Source organism: Ascaphus truei, chromosome 15, assembly GCF_040206685.1.
Source record: "Ascaphus truei isolate aAscTru1 chromosome 15, aAscTru1.hap1, whole genome shotgun sequence".
NCBI classification, from domain to species: Eukaryota; Metazoa; Chordata; class Amphibia; order Anura; family Ascaphidae; genus Ascaphus; species Ascaphus truei.
In genome coordinates, this window is record NC_134497.1 from 15,853,783 (window position 1) to 15,873,858 (window position 20,076).

The 20,076-nt window shown below is 49.4% G+C and overlaps 1 protein-coding gene across 5 annotated transcripts in view; it reads left to right on the forward strand.

The window, feature by feature from the left end:
• Positions 1-20,076, forward strand: part of CDH22 (cadherin 22) — a 109,186-nt gene that overhangs the window by 53,015 nt on the left and 36,095 nt on the right. For 4 of the 5 annotated variants that reach the window (XM_075571785.1, XM_075571787.1, XM_075571783.1 and 1 more), the window contains exons 2-6: positions 10,699-11,987; positions 14,929-15,223; positions 15,934-16,053; positions 17,683-17,850; positions 18,160-18,347. In XM_075571785.1, the coding sequence (XP_075427900.1) occupies positions 11,802-11,987; positions 14,929-15,223; positions 15,934-16,053; positions 17,683-17,850; positions 18,160-18,347 (957 nt within the window). In that variant the 5' untranslated portion in view covers positions 10,699-11,801. Of the gene's footprint in view, positions 1-10,698; positions 11,996-14,928; positions 15,224-15,933; positions 16,054-17,682; positions 17,851-18,159; positions 18,348-20,076 lie in introns of all 5 variants that reach the window. The other variant, XM_075571786.1, reaches the window with a different exon arrangement.

Below are 20,076 nucleotides of genomic sequence, written 5' to 3' on the forward strand. Positions count from 1 at the left end.
ATGGATCCTTTGGAATCTGTTTATATCCTATATATAGTGAGATTCATACTGTAACACAATATCTGAATATAAATATATAATCAGATGCTCTTTGCTCAGAAACCTGGCTCTCACGTGGCTGCTGGGCAGGCTGCTGTCTCATATGGTGGTCTCTCTCAGAACCCCCCAAAAAGCTAGGGTGGTGGCGGTAGTTCTCATTCTCTACCCACTGCCAATATTTTCTGTCTATGCCCCCATCCGTATCATTCCCTTGCTTTGAGGTACATGCTGTCCGGCTTTTCTATACTTTGTCTCTGCATGTTGTCGTCATCTACCGACGGCATACCTCTAGCTCCCTCGGTCTCCTGAGCATCTTGTCCTCTCTCTAACCTCCTCCGTTGGCCTGCACTGATTTCGGAACCCACCAGGATGGCCACTGGTTAGAACTTGTCTTTAACAAAAACTGGTCCCTTTCAGATTTCTCAATCTTCTCCCTTCACCTCATATCATTCACCACCACTCATCTCTCTAATGCTCTTCCTACCTTTTCTTCTTGGTCCTCGCCACTCTCCAGACCTTTGATCCCTTGAACTCGCTGTTCCAGCATCTACCCTAAATTGCAACCTCTTTTCTCACTCTTCTGTCTCTGTACCTGGCAATCTTGTCAAATCTCACAACTCTATACTCTCCTCACTAGATCTGTATTTTCTCCCCCTGGCTCCATCATACCTGTCCCTCTAGCCCACAGCCTTGGTTAAATCCACAAATACGCCTCCTTAATTATTGAACGTCTCTGGTGGAATCTTACTCATGCTGATTTTCTACACTACAAATTTCTCCTCTGCTGTTGTAACTCTCTATTGCCAAACAATACTTCTCATTACTAATCAAAACTTACCAATTCAATCACAACATCCTTTCTCTGTCTTTGACTCCCTTCTACTTCTCTTCCTTCCTTCACTTCTCCACAAGCCTTTGCTGATACTTCAAAGGCGAGATGGGTGCTATCCACAGCGAGATACCTTCTGTCCTTCCCACCCTGACACTGCCACCCAAACCTCCTTCTCCCGCTTTTGACTCTCTCACCTGTTAGAGTTGGAAGTTTCTCAGCTGCTTCCTCTTCTACCTCCACCACTTGTCCTCTCAATCCTATTCCCTCACATCTTCAGACCTCTGGCTCCTATCCTAGTCCCCACTCTCGCCCATATCGGCAACTCCCTGTCTTCTCTTCCATTAGGCATTCCGTTGTCACACAGATTCTCAAAGCAGCATCCTTGATACCAAGTGTCATACTAACAACTGCCCTATCCCCCCTCCTTTCTTAATTTGCTTGCCCTCCTGGACCTCTGAAATTTGGCTTTCATGCAGCTTACTCGACTAAGACCGCCCTCACTAAAATAGCAATGATCTTAATGAAGCAACATCCAAAGGTCATTTTTTCCTGCTTAACCTACTTGATCTCTGTTGCTTTTAAAAGGTCTTCTTCATTCACGATCTGACTTGAACCTGTGGCTTCTTCCTCCGTAGCATTGCCTCTCCTCTGTGACTCATTGTCATGTACATCCTTATTCTCTTCAGTAACTTGCTACTAACAGGTTTGTCTGACTCACTACTTTCTCCTTTGCAATCGACGCACATTTATGCAGCTAGAATTCGTGTCTGCTAATATCCTCCGTAAAGGCTTCCTAGTACGTTCCAGAGAAAGCAAAGAAGGGTAGGCCGCCGTGTTTCTCCTTTCTTCCATGTAGTTATAAAGGAGGGAGGTGTTATGATACCTTTTATATGACCAACAATAAATGGGGATGGCAGAAATACACAAAGTTTTCTTCCAAAGTCAGTGTAGGACAGTACAGTTGAGAATAGGTTAACAAAACACAAAACCTCAGCAAGCTCTTTTTGGGAACCCCTGAGCCCCCACAAAATATATATATGTATATAAGTGTCAAAAAGGAGTGCTATTGAGCGTGGCATATGTATACAACAGACGACAGAGAAGCCCAATGCTACACCCAACATGACAAAAATAAACAGTAAAATACTTATATATTCTCTTGAAAAATTCTCATTTACCTCTATTAGGAGGGAGAAAGACCACATTGGATCTACTGGATATAGATCCAATGTGGTCTTTCTCCCTCCTAATAGAGGTAAATGAGAATTTTAATCCTAATAGAGATATATTAGTATTTTCTCTGGTAGTGTAAAGACCTGTGAGCAGGGTCTGCCTTGTCGTGGCTCGCAAGCTTACAACGCTTTGGCCAAAGGGTTAAACTAAATGACCCTTTTTCAAGAGAATATATAAGTATTTTACTGCGTATTTCTGTCATGTTGGATGTAGCATTGGGCTTCTCTGTCGTCTGTTGTAGGATAGTACAGTACCATTAAAAAAAAAAAGAAAACAATCACAAAATAGTGCCCAAATGTGTGGACCCGTAATATGAGTAATTCAGCAGCTAACAGAACGCCTACTCGCGTTTTCAAAATCGCATATACTGTAGAATTAGGATTTCTTCATGATAGCACATCCCAGTGAATGAAGGAAAATCACCTCCGCAAGCCTCGGTGTCCTGCACTTTGGATCCTGTCTCGTTGCTGGTTATCCACCGCCCGGGCACACGGACTCCTGAGGCAGCTGATCGCCAGCGAAACGCGTAGGGTCCTGGAATCCTGAGAGAGAGGAGAACACGAGACGCAAGTTCCCGGGCGGTGGATACCGGAACCTGCTTAAATGTTGTGTTATGACATTTACCACTGTATTCACTTTAGGATTTGCACTTATTTGATTGCATTTGCACTTTTACGTTGACACTAGGAGCGCCAATCCAAACACCTTTTTGTTCAAGCGAAACACAATATAATATACGTGTTTGTAAGAGGGATCTCTGGTTACAATACATGTTGTCAATAATGGAGAGAAAGAACTCAGCTAGTTAGCACTCTATAACCAGACATAGTATAACATTGTGATCAGTTAAAATAACCTTTATTAATCTCTAGGGTAAAATAAAGTGGTGCACACATAAGGACAGTACAACATATAAAATCGTACCTTGTATACTATAGGGTCACACGAATAAGGTGCTAAAATAAGCATACCAAATCGCAATCCTGAATAATACCGTGAGTATTTGAAAGTATTATTTAGTTAGACCACCCACTGTATAGTGTATCTGCATACTGGAATAGTAATTATATAGTCTGGTTAGACAAACTACCTACCGGGATAGTATATGTATGGTCTGGTTAGATAATCTAACTCCAGTGTGAACCAAACTATATACTGTGGTATACCTATATGCAGCACATCAAATGTGAGCTGTGTCGCCAGCAGTGTATAATACATGTTGAGAGGAAGTGGGAAAGATGATAAGGTAGAAACAGGTGGCCTAGTATGAAAATGAACAGTGGAGACATGAAAGGCTATTTTCTATTGAAATGCAACAGTGGTATAGACAGTAAGGAGTTGAGAGGGGGAAGTGGAATGGGACAGGACAGTGTCTGTGAAAAAATCATTATACACCGATTGTGTATATGGGCATTGAATGTATGGATATGTGAGTGCGTATGTGTGTATGCATGTATATATGCACCATTTCCTGGTAACATTCTTTATATAGATAACCGCACATTAAAATAGTTATAGTGGGTTTATATTTAGGTAGATTTTTTCCCATACACTGTCCTGTCCCATCCCACTTCCCCCTCTCGTCTCCTTACTGCCGGACGCTTTCGCATATCAATAGAGAGTAGCCTTTTAAGGTATCATACCCCCTACTCCTCCTCCTCCCACCTTCTGTCCCCACCTTCATCTGCAATGTGTGAGTCTGCGTGTAAAGCAGGGGAGCCTGGTTCAAATCCTTACGCGAGTAACCACTAAATAGGTTGTGAGCTCTATGGGGCAGGGACTGGTTCCTGTAAACATTATATGTACAGCACTGCATACACCGTCAGCTTTATACAAGATAAAAACATACTGCTTGGATTGTAAGGTCTCTGGGGCAGGGATTGTGTTTCCTATTGTTTGATTTTATTGCATTTTAATTCCTTGGAATGTATTGTCTCTTTTTTTTTTAAACGTATATTTTTTTATTTTTCAGGAAACATGGTAACATAAAAAGGGGGAAAGGAAATGAGGGGGAGGGGGGTACAGAAAATAACAGGGTTATGGGGTGGGAGGGGGTAGGGCGGTGGGGTAACATCCATCACTGGCTTTGTGCAAGAAGCAAACATTCCATAATACTTGTTGCATCCTATGCTAGGTCTAGATCTACCTAACCTTTAGTAGTTGTTTCTGGTTTCCTTTCTATTTTATGGTTCCTATTGGGTTCTTCCATATGTAAGTCTCCCAGGGGTCCCATGTTGTCAAGAAGGTGCTGTATCTGTCGTGTGTTAGGCTTGTAAGTCTCTCCATCGTCATTATATAATTTATCTTGTGCAATACCTCATTGATCGGGGGTATTGTCTCTTTTTTAAAGTTAAACTTTTGTAGCACTATGCAAATAAAAATATCCATTGACCCACCCGCCGGTAACACGGTATCCAATTATATCCCAAGTATTGCGGTTTGCAGAGATTTTCTGTCAAGGATTTGGTGCAGGAAGTGATTCCGCTGGCTTCCCACAGCACACAAAACGTTAGTGGGTTGACAAATCTAAGGCCCCGGCCAAGGTACTTGCTTGCTGGCGGAGGCGCGCTCGCTTCCGCTCAGCACTGAGCCCCTACAGCCGCAATTAGAGCGGCTTTAGTAGGGGCTCGCCTACGCTTCCGCAAGCGCGCGGAAGCGTAGGTCTTAAGGAAATTTAAAATTTCCCCGCTTGCCGGAGCGCAGGGCCGGTCACGTGAGCGGTTCACCCAATGAGGGCGAACCAGCTCCGTGACGTCACTGGCCCGCGCCCGGCCCGCCCCCTGACGGCGCACAGGGAAAGCACCCGCAAGGCCAGGGAAAGCACCCGCTTTCCCTGAGCCTCAGCGCGCCTCAGCACGTCAGCGGGGAGCTTGGCCGAGGCCTAAGGCACCTTATGAGGAATGGGGTGTGGTGTCAGAGCAAACAGGATCAGAAGTTGAACCCACACAACCTCTGTTACAACAGCTCTAACAGTGTGAGCTAATTCTGCTGACGGCTAGCACCACTGTCACAGTATACTGAGTTCTGAGCTCTGCTTCTCACTGAGTGCTCATACCTGTACAAAGCACTTTAACCTCTTCAGGGATAGAGAACCATACCTAATAAGCAGTCTCCTGCCATGAGACACATTCTGACGCGGGAACACACCTTACAGTCCGTTTATTTGAATTGGCTGTAATGTATTCCAGCACCGAAGGTGCCTAAAGGCAGAACACTGCTTAGTAAATATGTCCCGTTGTATTATTTATAAGATTAGAATTACTAACACGAGTCACCGGGTCACTTTGTTATATTACTTTCTCTCTATATCTGCTTTATTTGCTGCGCTTCACCTTGTTTTTAGTTGTGTGTGTCAGTAAACATATTTTATTTAATCTCACCTGGCCTCAGTAACTCAGCCCTCCGTACATATTACTTTGCGCTTGAAGTCCTTTCAAGATTACAATCTGCAAAATCAATCTCTCTTGGAGGTAAGCTTGTAGTAGTCAGTTACAGTGGTGCACTGCTGACCATCAGCTGGTTTAGCTCACAGAGAAGCAGTGTTGGTGGGTTCTTGTCTTGTTGGGTTGGACCATTTTAGTCATTAGCTTGGTGCCTTAGGCTTATTATTCACTCTATATAAAGTAGAGTCTCGGTTATCCAACCTTCGGTTAACCGACGCACCGTTTTATCCGACAGCTGCGGCTCCCCTTTCTTCTCGCTTACCGGCAGCAGCGGAAGAAGAGGAGGACTAAAGACCACAGGAGTGGGGCGGCACAGGAGGAAGACAGCTGGCGGTGGAAGAAGAGGAGTTAAGGTGGTGTTTGCAGGAGAAGACTATAAGACCATGTGAGTGGAGTAGAGGAAGACTCCTGACTTCCAGTGTTACAGCACGCTCCTCCCCGGCCGTTCTCCTGTGCTGCTCTGCTCCTGCTCCACTCACATGATCTCATGGTCTTCTCCTGTGCGCGCTCCTCCCCGGCCGTTCTCCTGTGCTGCTCTGCTCCTGCTCCACTCACATGATCTCATGGTCTTCTCCTGTGCGCGCTCCTCCCCGGCCGTTCTCCTGTGCTGCTCTGCTCCTGCTCCACTCACATGATCTCATGGTCTTCTCCTGTGCGCGCTCCTCCCCGTCCGTTCTTCTGTGCTACTCTGCTCCTGCTCCACTCACATGATCTCATGGTCTTCTCCTGTGCTGCTCTGCTCCTGCTCCACTCACATGATCTCATGGTCTTCTCCTGTGCTGCTCTGCTCCTGCTCCACTCACATGATCTCATGGTCTTCTCCTGTGCGCGCTCTTCCCCGGCCGTTCTCCTGTGCTGCTCTGCTCCTGCTCCACTCACATGATCTCATGGTCTTCTCCTGTGCGCGCTCCTCCCCGTCCGTTCTTCTGTGCTACTCTGCTCCTGCTCCACTCACATGATCTCATGGTCTTCTCCTGTGCTGCTCTGCTCCTGCTCCACTCACATGATCTCATGGTCTTCTCCTGTGCTGCTCTGCTCCTGCTCCACTCACATGATCTCATGGTCTTCTCCTGTGCGCGCTCTTCCCCGGCCGTTCTCCTGTGCTGCTCTGCTCCTGCTCCACTCACATGATCTCATGGTCTTCTCCTGTGCTGCTCTGCTCCTGCTCCACTCACATGATCTCATGGTCTTCTCCTGTGCGCGCTCTTCCCCGGCCGTTCTCCTGTGCTGCTCTGCTCCTGCTCCACTCACATGATCTCATGGTCTTCTCCTGTGCGCGCTCCTCCCCGGCCGTTCTCCTGTGCTGCTCTGCTCCTGCTTCACTCACATGATCTCATGGTCTTCTCCTGTGCTGCTCTGCTCCTGCTCCACTCACATGATCTCATGGTCTTCTCCTGTGCGTGCTCCTCCCCGGCCGTTCTCCTGTGCTGCTCTGCTCCTGCTCCACTCACATGATCTCATGGTCTTCTCCTGTGCGCGCTCCTCCCCGGCCGTTCTCCTGTGCTGCTCTGCTCCTGCTTCACTCACATGATCTCATGGTCTTCTCCTGCCGCCACCCTCCGCTGTCTTAACTCCTTTCCTCTGCTGGCATGGTCCTCTTCTCCCGCCGCCCCGCTCCTGTGGTCTTTAGTCCTCCTCTTCTGCTGCTGTTGCCGGTGAGCCTTGTAAGTGAGAAGGGTTGGGGGTGGGAGGGTGGCGAAGATGTCGGATAATACTTTCCGTATTATCCGTAATTTTCGGGTATCCGACATGGTATCGGTCCCGTTTAGGTTGGATAACCAAGACAACACTGTAGTTGGTATGGAAATCCGTTTAGAAAGTGTGGGATGGGGCTCATTTAAATATAGTTTGCATATCATCAGCATATCTCCCAGCCAGGTAACTCAGGTGTGCTCCTTTGAGAGAGAGAATCTCTGGCCTGGATTTCCCATCCACCAGTTTCAGTAAACTGTGGGGTGGATCACATTTACCCGTGTGCTGTATCTTCTGGCCTAAATAGGATAGAAAGTGCCTTGTACCCTGGAAGCCCTATATATTCCATTTAGCACCTTTCCTTGGTTTCTGTCATAATATATGTATGTAAGATAGATATATATATATATATATATATATATATATATATCTCCATTGACAGGCAGAGGTTGTGTGTAAATATATATGGGCAGGGACAGGCCCGGTGGAACTTGGACTGTTGGGCCTCTGATTGCCACCAGGCCCCAGCTCTTCCCAGCTGTTGCTCTTCCCCTTCCTGTCTGCCTCTCCCCCTCCCCCTCCCCCTCCGGTGCATGCCAGGCCCACGAGCTGCCTCTCCTCCTCTGGTGCACGCCGGTACCACGGCCAGCTTCCGCGAGTGGATTGGCGCTAGAGGTCTGAATGAGACTCCCCTTCCCCCCACCCCTCCCCCCACAGGTAAGGTGTGTGTTTTTTATTGTATTTTGTGCGGGGGGGGGTTATTGTATTTGTGGGGGGGGGGGAGTATGTATGTATGTGTGTCTTTATTTATATAGCGCCATTAGTGTACATAGTGCTTCTGGGGGGTGTTATTGTATTTTGTGGGGGGGAATTTGTTTGGAATTGTGTGGGGGAGGGTGTGGGTGTGGGGGGGAGGGTGTGTGTGTGTGTGTGTGTGTGTGTGTGGGTGGGTGGGTGGAGGGGCTATTGTATTTTGTGTCGGGTTATTTTATTGTGAGGGGGATTTGTGTTGATTTCTCTGAGTGGGAGAATTGTGTGGCATGGGGGAGGGAAGAATGAGTGTAAGAAGGGGGGATTGAGTGAGGGGGTCATTGAGTGATAGCAGAGCAGAGGAGAGAGAGAGGGGGGGAGAGAAATACACGAGAGGGAGATGAAAAGAGGGGGGTGAGAGCGAGGAGGTGTAAAAGTGGGAGGGGGGGTTTGCATAGCCGCCACTGGGGGGCCCCAATGGAAACTCTAGTCCTGGGCCCCACACAAGCTGTTGCCAGCCCTATGTGTGTATATGTGTGTGTGTGTTTATACACACACACACACACACACACACACACACACACACACACACACACACACACACACACACACACACACACACACACACACACACACACACACATATACATACATATACACATACATACACACACATATACATACATACACACATACACACACACACACACACACACACACACACACACACACACACACACACACACACACACACACACACACACACATACATACACACACACACACACACACATATACATACATACATACACACACACACATATACATACATACACACACACACATACACACACACATACATACACACATACATACATACACACATACATACACACACACACACACACATACATACACACATACACACACGTCTGTACAGGCACAGACACAGGCTGTGTGTTTGAGTCTTGCTGTGTCTAGGGTCTGCTCTAGTTTAATAAGGAGTTGTATTTCTTGGTCTTTTTTCTCCCCTTGTCATTACCATTTGTGAAATGAAATAGATATTGATACGGTCGGGATGTATTCAATTTGTCCTGATCAGTGGTTCGCAGTCGCTGTGACAGGGCGCTCTGTAACACAGAAGCTAGGCTGTCATTTCTATTGTCAGCATGATGTACGGTAGGGCTCAGCCTAACACAGAGCTACAGACCAGGGGAGAGTGAATTGTTAATGGAATTTAGGGAGGTAGGGGAAAGAAAGGGGGGTGCAAACATTAGTAATATCAGCTCATAGGGGAGGAGAGCGGAGAGTCAAAGCAACAGATGTAATACCTGTGACACTCAGCAGGAAGACTGCCCTCCAGTGAGTGACACTCACTGCTAATCAGGGAGACTGCCATCCAGTGAGCAACACTCACTACTAATTAGAGAGACTGCCATCCAGTGAGTGACACCCACTACTAATTAGCGAGACTGCCATCCAGTGAGCAACACTCACTACTAATTAGCGAGACTGCCATCCAGTGAGCGACACTCACTACTAATTAGGGAGACTTCCCTTCAGTGAGTGACACTCACTGCTAATCAGAGATACTGCCATCCAGTGAGCAACACTCATTACTAATTAGGGAGACTGCCATCCAGTGAGAAACACTCACTACTAATTAGGGAGATTGCCATCCAGTGAGCAACACTTCTTACTAATTAGCGAGACTGCCATCCAGTGAGCGATACTCACTGCTAATCAGGGAGACTGCCATCCAGTGAGTAACACTCACTACTAATCAGGGAGACTACCACCCAGTGAGCAACACTCACTGCTAATCAGGGAGACTGCCATCCAGTGAGCAACACTCACTGCTAATTAGGGAGACTGCCATCCAGTGAGCGACACTCACTGCTAATTAGGGAGACTGCCATCCAGTGAGAAACACTCACTACTAATTAGGGAGATTGCCATCCAGTGAGCAACACTCATTACTAATTAGCGAGACTGCCATCCAGTGAGCGACACTCACTGCTAATCAGGGAGACTGCCATCCAGTGAGCAACACTCACTACTAATTAGGGAGAATGTCATTAAGTGAGTGGCACTCACTTCTAATCGAGGCGACTGTCCTTCAGTCATGACAATCAGGGAAATTGACATCCAGTGAGTGACACTCACTACTAATCAGTGACATTGCCCTCAAGTGGACGACGCTCACTGCTAATTAGCGAGACTACCATTCAGTGAGCAACACTCACTGCTAATCGGGGAGGCTGCATTCCAGTGAGTGACACTCACTGCTAATCGGGGTGGCCTTTATTCAGAGAGAAGTTAAGTTCACTTCCTTGTAAGAGCACAGCAGAAAACAAGGTGCATGGGAGTGAGTCCATTGGATTTAATAAAGATGTCATCGCCCTTTGAGGAATGACCAGAACCTTACACAGATTCTCTCTGGGTCCACATGGAATAAAAGGGCTTCACTAAATAACATTAATATTTTTAATTATCTGAGTATATTACAGTCAGTTTTCTTACTTACAGTACAACAAAATGCTATGGTTATGTATTCCCATTTCATGAGAACGTGAAAGGGACTCGCAACACGTGACTGTCACCAACACGTGACTGTCACCAACACGTGACTGTCACCATCATGTGACCTTCCACCAGATCCAGAAATAGTCTTTTTTTAAAAAAAAAATTTTTTTACCTCTTTCTTAGGTCAGAGACCCTTTTCCAGATCTCGGCTCTCGCCTGCAACATTGCTCCATCCTGCATTCAGCACCACGGACAGGGAACGCCTCCCACCTGCAACATTGCTCCATCCTGCATTCAGCACCACGGACAGGGAACGCCTCCCACCTGCAACATTGCTCCATCCTGCATTCAGCACCACGGACAGGGAACGCCTCCCACCTGCAACATTGCTCCATCCTGCATTCAGCACCACGGACAAGGAACAAAGCACAGGGAACATTGCTGCCTGTCCTGGGCTATGAGACCAGCTTTAACCTCACACTACATGAGGCAGTCATACGAATGAGATAAAGTCCTGGGATCTGAAGTGGACTCGGTGGCTGCAACACCTTGTGTGTGTGATCTCAGATGACAAGACAAGTTAGGGGCTACACACTGGGAATTCAGCAAGTGACAAAGGCTGCGATGTGAAGCCTCTCGCTACAATCCAGTACATCCCAGAAAAGCTCTGTACGTCCCAGCACATCTCTATACATCCCAGCACAGCTTTGTACATCCCAACACAGCTTGGTTCATCCCAGCACAGCTCTGTACATACCAAAGCAGCTCCATATAACAAATACAGCTCACAAAATACTAGTACAGCCCACTAAATCTTGCTGCAACCCAGTACAGCCTGGTATATTCCAGTACAGCTCAGTGTAACTTTGTACAGCCCAGTACAGCCCATTACAATCCAGTAGAACCTATTATAACACAGTACAGCTCCATACAGATCAGTATAGGCCAGTAGAATTATTTAGTATAGAGCAGCCTAGTACAATCCCAGTACAAAGCCAGTACATCCTAAACCAACAAATTGTAACAGTGCAACCCAGTACAAACCAGTATATCCCAAATCAGACCATGAGGATTACATTTCCGAACAGCTAAGTACAGGTCTGGTAAGAGGTATTTTGCTGCACCCAGAGAATGTCCAGGCAGAAGGAAGGGCAATGAGCCTAAATAAGGTAGGGTGAAGATTCAGAGTCTTACAGGCAGAGCATGCCCCCCTCTCTAACAGCCACGCCTGCTGCCCCACTCCCCTCTGCGTGATGTGAGGCCCGGGAGGGTATCATGGACTTGGGATGGCTGCACAAGGCTTCGCATGGACCTTGCTGCTGGTTTTCTGCAGCTCGAAGCTCTTGGGGATGGCTTCCATGGACACAGGGCTCTCATTGGAGGTGTTCGGGCGTGTGAAGCGTGGCTGGGTGTGGAACCAGTTCTTCGTGGTGGAGGAATATACTGGAACAGAGCCACTGTACGTGGGCAAGGTAAGAGGGTAAGCAACAATGGGGGGGGGGGGGCAATGCCCGAGGGGAATACACAGGGGGGAACAGTGTCTTATGGGAATACAGAAGGGGGCACAGTGTTGGAAGGGGAACACACAGGGGCACTGTGTCTGTGGGGAACACACAGGGCGGGGGCAAAGTGTCTGAGGGGAACACACAGGCGCAGTGTCTGAGGGGAACATGCAGGTGGGGCACAGTGTCTGAGGGGAGCACAGTGTCTGAGGAACACACAATGGGGGAGCAGTGAGTAACACGGGGAGCACAGTGTCTGGGGGGGCACAGTGCTTGAGGGGAACACACGGGGGGGGCACAGTGTCTGAGGGGAACACACAGAGGGGCACAGTTTCTGAAGAACACACGGGGGGCACAGTGAGGAACACACAGGGGGGGCACAGTGTCTGAGGAACACACAGGGGTACAGTGTCTGGGGGGAACAAACAGGGAGAACAGTGAGGCACACATGGGGGGGGCAGTGTCTGAGGAACACACGGGGGTAAGACAAAGGGACAAGAATAAAAGGATCTGGATGTGGGGGATTGGGATAAATAGAAATGGAGGCTCAAACACATTTGCATAATCTCAGAAAACAATATGATTTTTATCCAGGGACATTTCCTTCTGACATTGCCTCACATACACACACCTCACATACACACACCTCACATACACACACCTCACAGACACACACCTCACACAGACACACACCTCTTACACTGATATACAAACACCCCTCACACACACACACCTTACACATAGATATACAAACACACACACCCCTCACACATCACAGACCCACACCTCTTACACGATATACAAACACCACACACACCTCACACACCTCTTACACTGATATACAAACACCACACACACACATACCTCTTACACAGATATACAAACACCAAACACACACCTCACACAGACACACACCTCTTACACAGATATACAAGCATTGCACATACACACACACACACGCCTCACATACGCCTCACATACACATACATGGAGCTAGGCACTCACAATGGGAAATGACAGTACTGCCCCCTGCTGGGACCTCATGCAGCCTCGCTCTGTACTCTGCAGATCTCTCTTGTTTAATAGGATTATGGGGTCAGCGTTAGTCACAGAAGAGAGAATATGGAAAGCTCTATTTTTAGGTAGAAAACCCATTAAATACAAAGTGCACACACTTAATTAACTTGATTTAAAACAAAGTGCTGAAGTCTCTGAGGCTGCAAAAGCCAAACTGAAGATGGCATTCTGCTCATTTAAAAAGCTTTGGCTGGATTACTGATGAAAAAAAACAAAGCTTCCAAGATATCTAATAATAATAATATTAGTAATAATATTATTCCTTCTGATTACAATAAGGCACTTCCTTGGGCTCACTGTGTGAAGTATTTAGGTTACAAAGGTGGAGTAATCACCTAACCCTAATACCACCGTACCCTAATACAGCTCAACCCCGTTATAGCGCGATCCGTTACAACGCGGATCCGCTTATATCGCGATGCGAGCGTGGCTCCCAATTTTCGTAATTATGAATACTTTACAACACGATTATTGGCATCTTAAATACTTTGTTGTACAATGCGTACAATTGTACATTATTTCTAACGCGACCCGCTTATAGCGCGATGTGATTCATTGGCCCCCAAGCACAGCGTTATAAGGGGGTTGAGCTGTAATAATAATACACACATGTACTGATACACACATCTCATACACATGTATACTGTATATATGTAACACCTCTACCCCTGGCTGACAGTAGAGTGCCACACCAAAGTATTTCATGTCTGTCCAGGCGGTTCTCTGTGTCTTTATTACCTTGTTCTGCGTGTGCTGATTTCCGTGCAGGCCGGTATGGGAAGCAATTAACACAAGGGCACCAGGAATATTTCTGTAACTGTATTTACATGCACCATTAACAACGTCTTCCTTGGGGGGGTTCAGGCAGCATCCCCCAAAGAGGCACATCTCTTTCACTTTGAAGTCACTGTATATGGAAATCCATTGCCAAGCTGCTGGCTGTTCCCACCTCCACCGACACCCTGTGGCATAGGATTCACACCCTATCAGAGCAGGTGTGGGGTGATACTCTGAGGCCCTTACTGAGGAGCCTCCTCTTGCGGGTAGGACAGTCCTCAGGGCCATATAGAGGGGACCTATTCTTTAGGAGGGACTCTTTCCCTGACTGGGAAATAACAAAGTTATCCTACTACTAACACACATACACTAGTTGCAGACTAACAGGAATTACACTATATACAGCAAGATCCCCGATCTCTGTCCCCTCCTGGGATCTGAGCCCAGATGTGACATCACTCGTCACCATGACTATTAGGGGAGGGGTATGACATTCTACTTAGTGATATCACTAGGCACCTTCTAGAACAGCGGTGCGCAAACTGGGAGGCGTGAATTTTTTTTTGGGGGGGTGCGGGCGGTTGCAGAGGTCCCGCGTTCTCCCCCCCCCAAGGCATTCAAATTAAATGCCGGGGGACCGCGCGAGGCCACTGCAACCTCTACTTACCGGGATTCAGCCGGCTTCAGCACGCGTGACCATGGGTCATGTGACGTCACGGTTGCCCTGGTAACGTGACGTCGAATTACGCAGCGTGAGGGAAGGAGGGGGAGTGGCCAATGGAGAAGGTAAGGCAGGGGGGGGCTGCTGCTGGGTAATGCAGCCAATCAGAAGGAGGTGTCAGGAGCCTGCGGGTTGGGGCCAAGAAGAGAAGGAAACAGCATGGAGCGGAGAGGTGAGAGGGGGTGTGTGTGTCTTGAGTGTGTCGCACCTTTCACCCTTGTGTCCAATATTTTTGGAGAAGGCACCTGGCAATCCTAGTATAAGGGCAGGTGTAACCCCCCTCTTATCCCCGGCTGGGGTATCAGGGCAGCTGTAACACACCCTCCTCCCCCTCAGATTCACTCAGATTCTGATGAGGGGGACAGCTCCATTAAGTACACGATCTCCGGAGAGGGGGCTGGCTCCATTTTTATTATCGATGAGCTGACGGGAGACATTCACGCCACGGAACGTCTGGACAGAGAACATAAGACCTTCTACACACTGCGTGCGCAGGCCCGAGACCGACACACCGACCGACTGCTCGAACCCGAGTCCGAATTCATCATCAAGGTGCAGGACATTAATGACAGCGAGCCGCGGTTCCTGCAGGCACCGTATATTGGGAGCGTCCCTGAGTTGTCACCAGTGGGTGAGTCACACGGCCAGCTTCGGGTGAGCCGTAGGGATGGATACTGGGTACTGAGCAGTGGGAGGGGGCAATGTGGGGATGAGCAGTGGGAGGGGGCAGAGTGGGAATGGGCAGTGTGAGGGGGGAGAGTGGGGGTGGGCAGTGTGTGATGAGCATGGTTGGTGAGCAGTGTGAGGGGGCAGAGTGGTGGTGGGCAGTGGGAGGGGGCAGAGTGGGGATGAGCAGTTTGTGGTGCTTAATAGGTGGTTGGAAGTATGTGGTGAGCAGTGGGAAGCTGGGCAATGTGTGGTGAGTAGTAGTAGGGGGTATTGTTGGGGTGGGCAATGGAAGGTGAGAAGTGTGTGTGTTATTGTAGGGGTGGGCAGTGTGTGATGAGCCTGGTTGGTGAGCAGAGTGGGGGTGGGCAGTGTGAGGGGGCAGAGTGGGGATGGGCAGTGTGAGGGTGGACAGTGTGTGGTGAGCAGTGTGAGGGGGTAGAGTGGGGTTGAGCAGTGTGAGGGGGCAGAGTGGGGGTGGGCAGTGTGTGATGAGCATGGTTGGTGGGCAGAGTGGGGTTGGGCAGTGTTGGGAGTGGGAGAGAATGGTGGGAGCATCGGCTGCTATGGGGAAAAGAGATAGAGAGAAGGAGACCATGCGTGGGTGTACCAGTAAGTGTGGGTGTACCAGTGAGTGTGAGTGTGGCAGTTTCTGAGCATGTCCTCCCCACACAGGCACGTCTGTCATGGTGGTGTCAGCATGGGATGCTGATGACCCGGCCTACGGGAGTAGTGCGAGAGTTGTATACAGTGTCCTGGAGGGAGAAAAGCACTTCACTGTGGACAGTAAAACAGGTGAGGAGAACAATAGGACAGAAACTCACAGGGACAAATGGGGGATCACACAGCGGCTGCCACACCCCACGGACCACGTGTTGTAAAAGTCACAACCAGCAGAACCGTCCAGATTATCAATGCCACGTGGTGATAACTGCTCAGTAAGACACAGTGCCTAGCACAGGGGGGCCACAACTCAGTGCCACAGGGGGCCCACCATCAGTATCACATGTGGCCCACCATCAGTATCACATGTGGCCCACCATCAGTATCACCGGGTTTCCACTGCTCAGTGCCACCGGGGGGCCACAATCAGTATCACAGGGTGCCCACTCCTCAGTGCCACAGGGGGCCCACAATCAGTATCACAGGGTGCCCACTCCTCAGTGCCACGGGGAGCCCACAATCCATATCACAGGGTGCCCACTGCTAAGTGCCACAGGGGGAACACAATCAGTATCACATGGTGCCCACCACTCAGTGCCACGGGGAGCCCACAATCCATATCACAGTGTGCCCACTGATCAGTTCCACAGGGGGAACACAATCTGTGTCACAGGGTGCCCACTGATCAGTGCCACAGGGGGCCCACAATCAGTATCACAGGGTACCCACTCCTCAGTGCCATGGGGAGCCCACAATCCATATCACAGGGTGCCCATTGCTCATTACCACAGGGGGCCAACAATCAGTATCACAGGGTGCCCACCACTCAGTGCCACGGGGAGCCCACAATCCATATCACAGTGTGCCCACTGATCAGTGCCACAGGGGGAACACAATCTGTGTCACAGGGTGCCCACTGATCAGTGCCACAGGGGGCCAACAATCAGTATCACATGGTGCCCACCGCTCAGTGCCACGGGGAGCCCACAATCCATATCACAGGGTGCCCACTGCTCAGTGCCACAAGGAGAACACAATCCATATCACAGTGTGCCCACTGATCAGTGCCACAGGGGGAACACAATCAGTATCACAGGGTGCCCACCACTCAGTGCCACGGGGAGCCCACAATCCATATCACAGTGTGCCCACTGATCAGTGCCAAGACATGCTATCTACATAAATATAGAGCCTCCCTCTTTCCATATCTAAATACAAAACAGATTTTACCCTCACTGAATCTACATAAAATAATGAGCTCTGATTGGTTCTCTCCTGTCGTTCTGAGCGCTGATTGGGTATCTCTCCTGTCATACTGAGCTCTGATTGGGTATCTCTCCTGTCGTGCTGAGCTCTGATTGGGTATCTCTCCTGTCGTTCTGAGCTCTGATTGGGTATCTCTCCTGTCGTTCTGAGCTCTGATTGGGTATGTCTCCTGTCATACTGAGCTCTGATTGGGTATCTCTCCTGTCATACTGAGCTCTGATTGGGTATCTCTCCTGTCGTACTGAGCTCTGATTGGGTATCTCTCCTGTCGTACTGAGCTCTGATTGGGTATCTCTCCTGTCATACTGAGCTCTGATTGGGTATCTCTCCTGTCATACTGAGCTCTGATTGGGTATCTCTCCTGTCGTACTGAGCGCTGATTGGGCATCTCTCCTGTCATACTGAGCTCTGATTGGGTATCTCTCCTGTCGTACTGAGCGCTGATTGGGTATCTCTCCTGTCGTACTGAGCGCTGATTGGCTTCCTCTCTCCCAGGCGTTATCCGCACGGCGGTGTCAGACCTTGACCGGGAGTCTCAGGACCGCTATGACCTTGTGATCCAGGCCACAGATATGGCAGGACAGCTGGGGGGACTGTCCGGGTCAACAACTGTCACCATTGTAATCACCGATGTCAATGACAACCCCCCCAGATTCCCTCAGAGTAAGTGAGTGTGAGCGTGAGCATGAGTATGTGTGAGCGCATGTGAGTGTGAGCTGCTTTACCCTGGGGGGTGCTGTATCATGGGATGTGGGGTACATTCTTTATCGTGGTTGGGGGGATGCTGCATCCTGGGGGGTTGCTATATCATGGGGAGTAGGGTGCGCTGCTATATGGTTTGGTGGGGGGGAGGGTGCTGAATCCTGGTTGGGTGGGGGCTACTGTATCTTGGCAGGTCCTTAGTTTCTCCCACTTGTCCCCCTGCCCCCCTCCCCCCTTCTCTCCCCACCCCTCCGCCCCCCCCCCCCCCAGAGCTATACCAGTTTAGCATGAGAGAGTCGGCCCCCCCGGGCTCTGTAATTGGCCGGCTGAAGGCGGAGGATTCCGATGTGGGGGAGAACACAGACATGTTTTATCAGATCCAACAGCAGGAGCAGGGAGCCATGTTCAGCGTCACCACGGACAGCATCACACAGGAAGCCGTGCTCAGCACACTGCAGGTACACGGGAGGGGTGGGGGAGAGTGACCGGACAAAGAGGGGAATAGAGACCAGGGATAGGGAGGGTGAAACAGGGGAGGGGGGGGAGTGACCGGAGAGAGAAGAAGAGTGACAAGGGAGAGGCACCCTAGAGTGACTATGGACAGGCCCCTCTAAACTGACTAGGGAGAGGAGGGGTAGAATTCCTGGGGAGAGGCAAAGGCACCAGGGAGAGGGGGGAGAGTGTACAGGTAGGAGGGAAGATGAGAGAAACCGAGGAGAAGGGGGGGGGAGACTAAGGAGAGGGGGAGTGACCTGGGAGAGGGAGAGGGATTAGGGAGAAGAGGAGATGGAAAGTGACTGGGAGTGTATGGTGAGAAGGGAGGAAGAGGTACCGAGGAGAGGGGGTGTGAAAAACTAGGGAGAGGAGGGGGAGAGTGAGCAGGAGAGGAGGGGGAGACTGAGTAGGGAGAGTGACCGGTAAGAGGAGGGGTAGAGTGATTATGTAGAGAGGGGGGAGAGTGACTGAGGAGGGGAGCAACCGGGGAGGGGAGGGAGAGAGTGACAAGGGAGAGGTGGGGGAGATTGATGAAGCTTTAGAGAGCCCCTCTGTGAGTGATTTGGGGGGAATGATGGAGCTTTAGAGAGCCCCTCTGTGAGTGATTTGGGAGAATGATGGAGCTTTAGAGAGCCCCTCTGTGAGTGATTTGGGGGAATGATGGAGCTTTAGAGAGCCCCTGTCACGGTAGTACAGGTCTCTTAACACATTTATATTTCTGGGATCAGTCAATAGGCAAAACAAGGCAGTGAGATAAAATGGGGTTTATTTGGATAACACCTCGGAAATACAACAAAACACAGAAATATACGCACTTACTGGGGTCTGGGCATGAGATCTACCTTTCCTAGGTGCAGGGCACCCGCTTGCAAGGGCTTACCCTGACCGGGACCTTGTTTCGGACGTCTGGACCAAAATCCAGCAGAAAATCCTGACCGGGACATAGTCCTGAATCTCAGGGAAACCGATTTCGGCACGAAATCCTGACCGCAACCGCTACAACGATTTATAGAACTTGGCCGCAAAAGACGGGACTTAGTCTCTGCGAGGCAGGCTTTTCTCGCTTCAAAACGAAGCCAGTTGCTTTGCTATTTCGAACAAAGCAACTTTGAAAAGCCCGCCCAAGCTTCATCGACTCAAGTCACGGGAAGGTCTGGTTCTCTGACTGGGGCTTCTCCTTACATACCCTCCGCTGAGCTATCTTCAGCATGGAAGTAGGAGGAACGACCAATCAGAGCGTGGGAAACTTTCCCACCAGCCAATAGAAACAGGGGCTTGTCTCTAGGCTGACGTCAGAGGAGGAGGCTCGAAAAGCCGGGTGGTCTGGAAATATGGATTATCCAATGGGGAAAGCGCCTACGCTCGCCATCTTTCCCCAGCTAACCCAATGATCCACCAAGTCTGGCAGACACAAAAGGTGTCCCCACAGGGTGCCCTTTGTTCTCCGGACCTGACAATTCACCCTTCCTCACCCACCAAACGGTCCTCTCACCTCTGGACATCCTCTCCTCTTTGAACTCCGGACTCTATACAGACATGCAGGCGTCTATCCTGATGCCCTGGCTGACTGTATAGCGCCTTGATGTAATTGTAAAACATCTTATAAAGTAAACTTTAATAAAGAACATACTTGGGGGGAGCCTTATACTTATACGGGAAATGGGTTGGGGATATTTGGGCTCGAAATCCAGA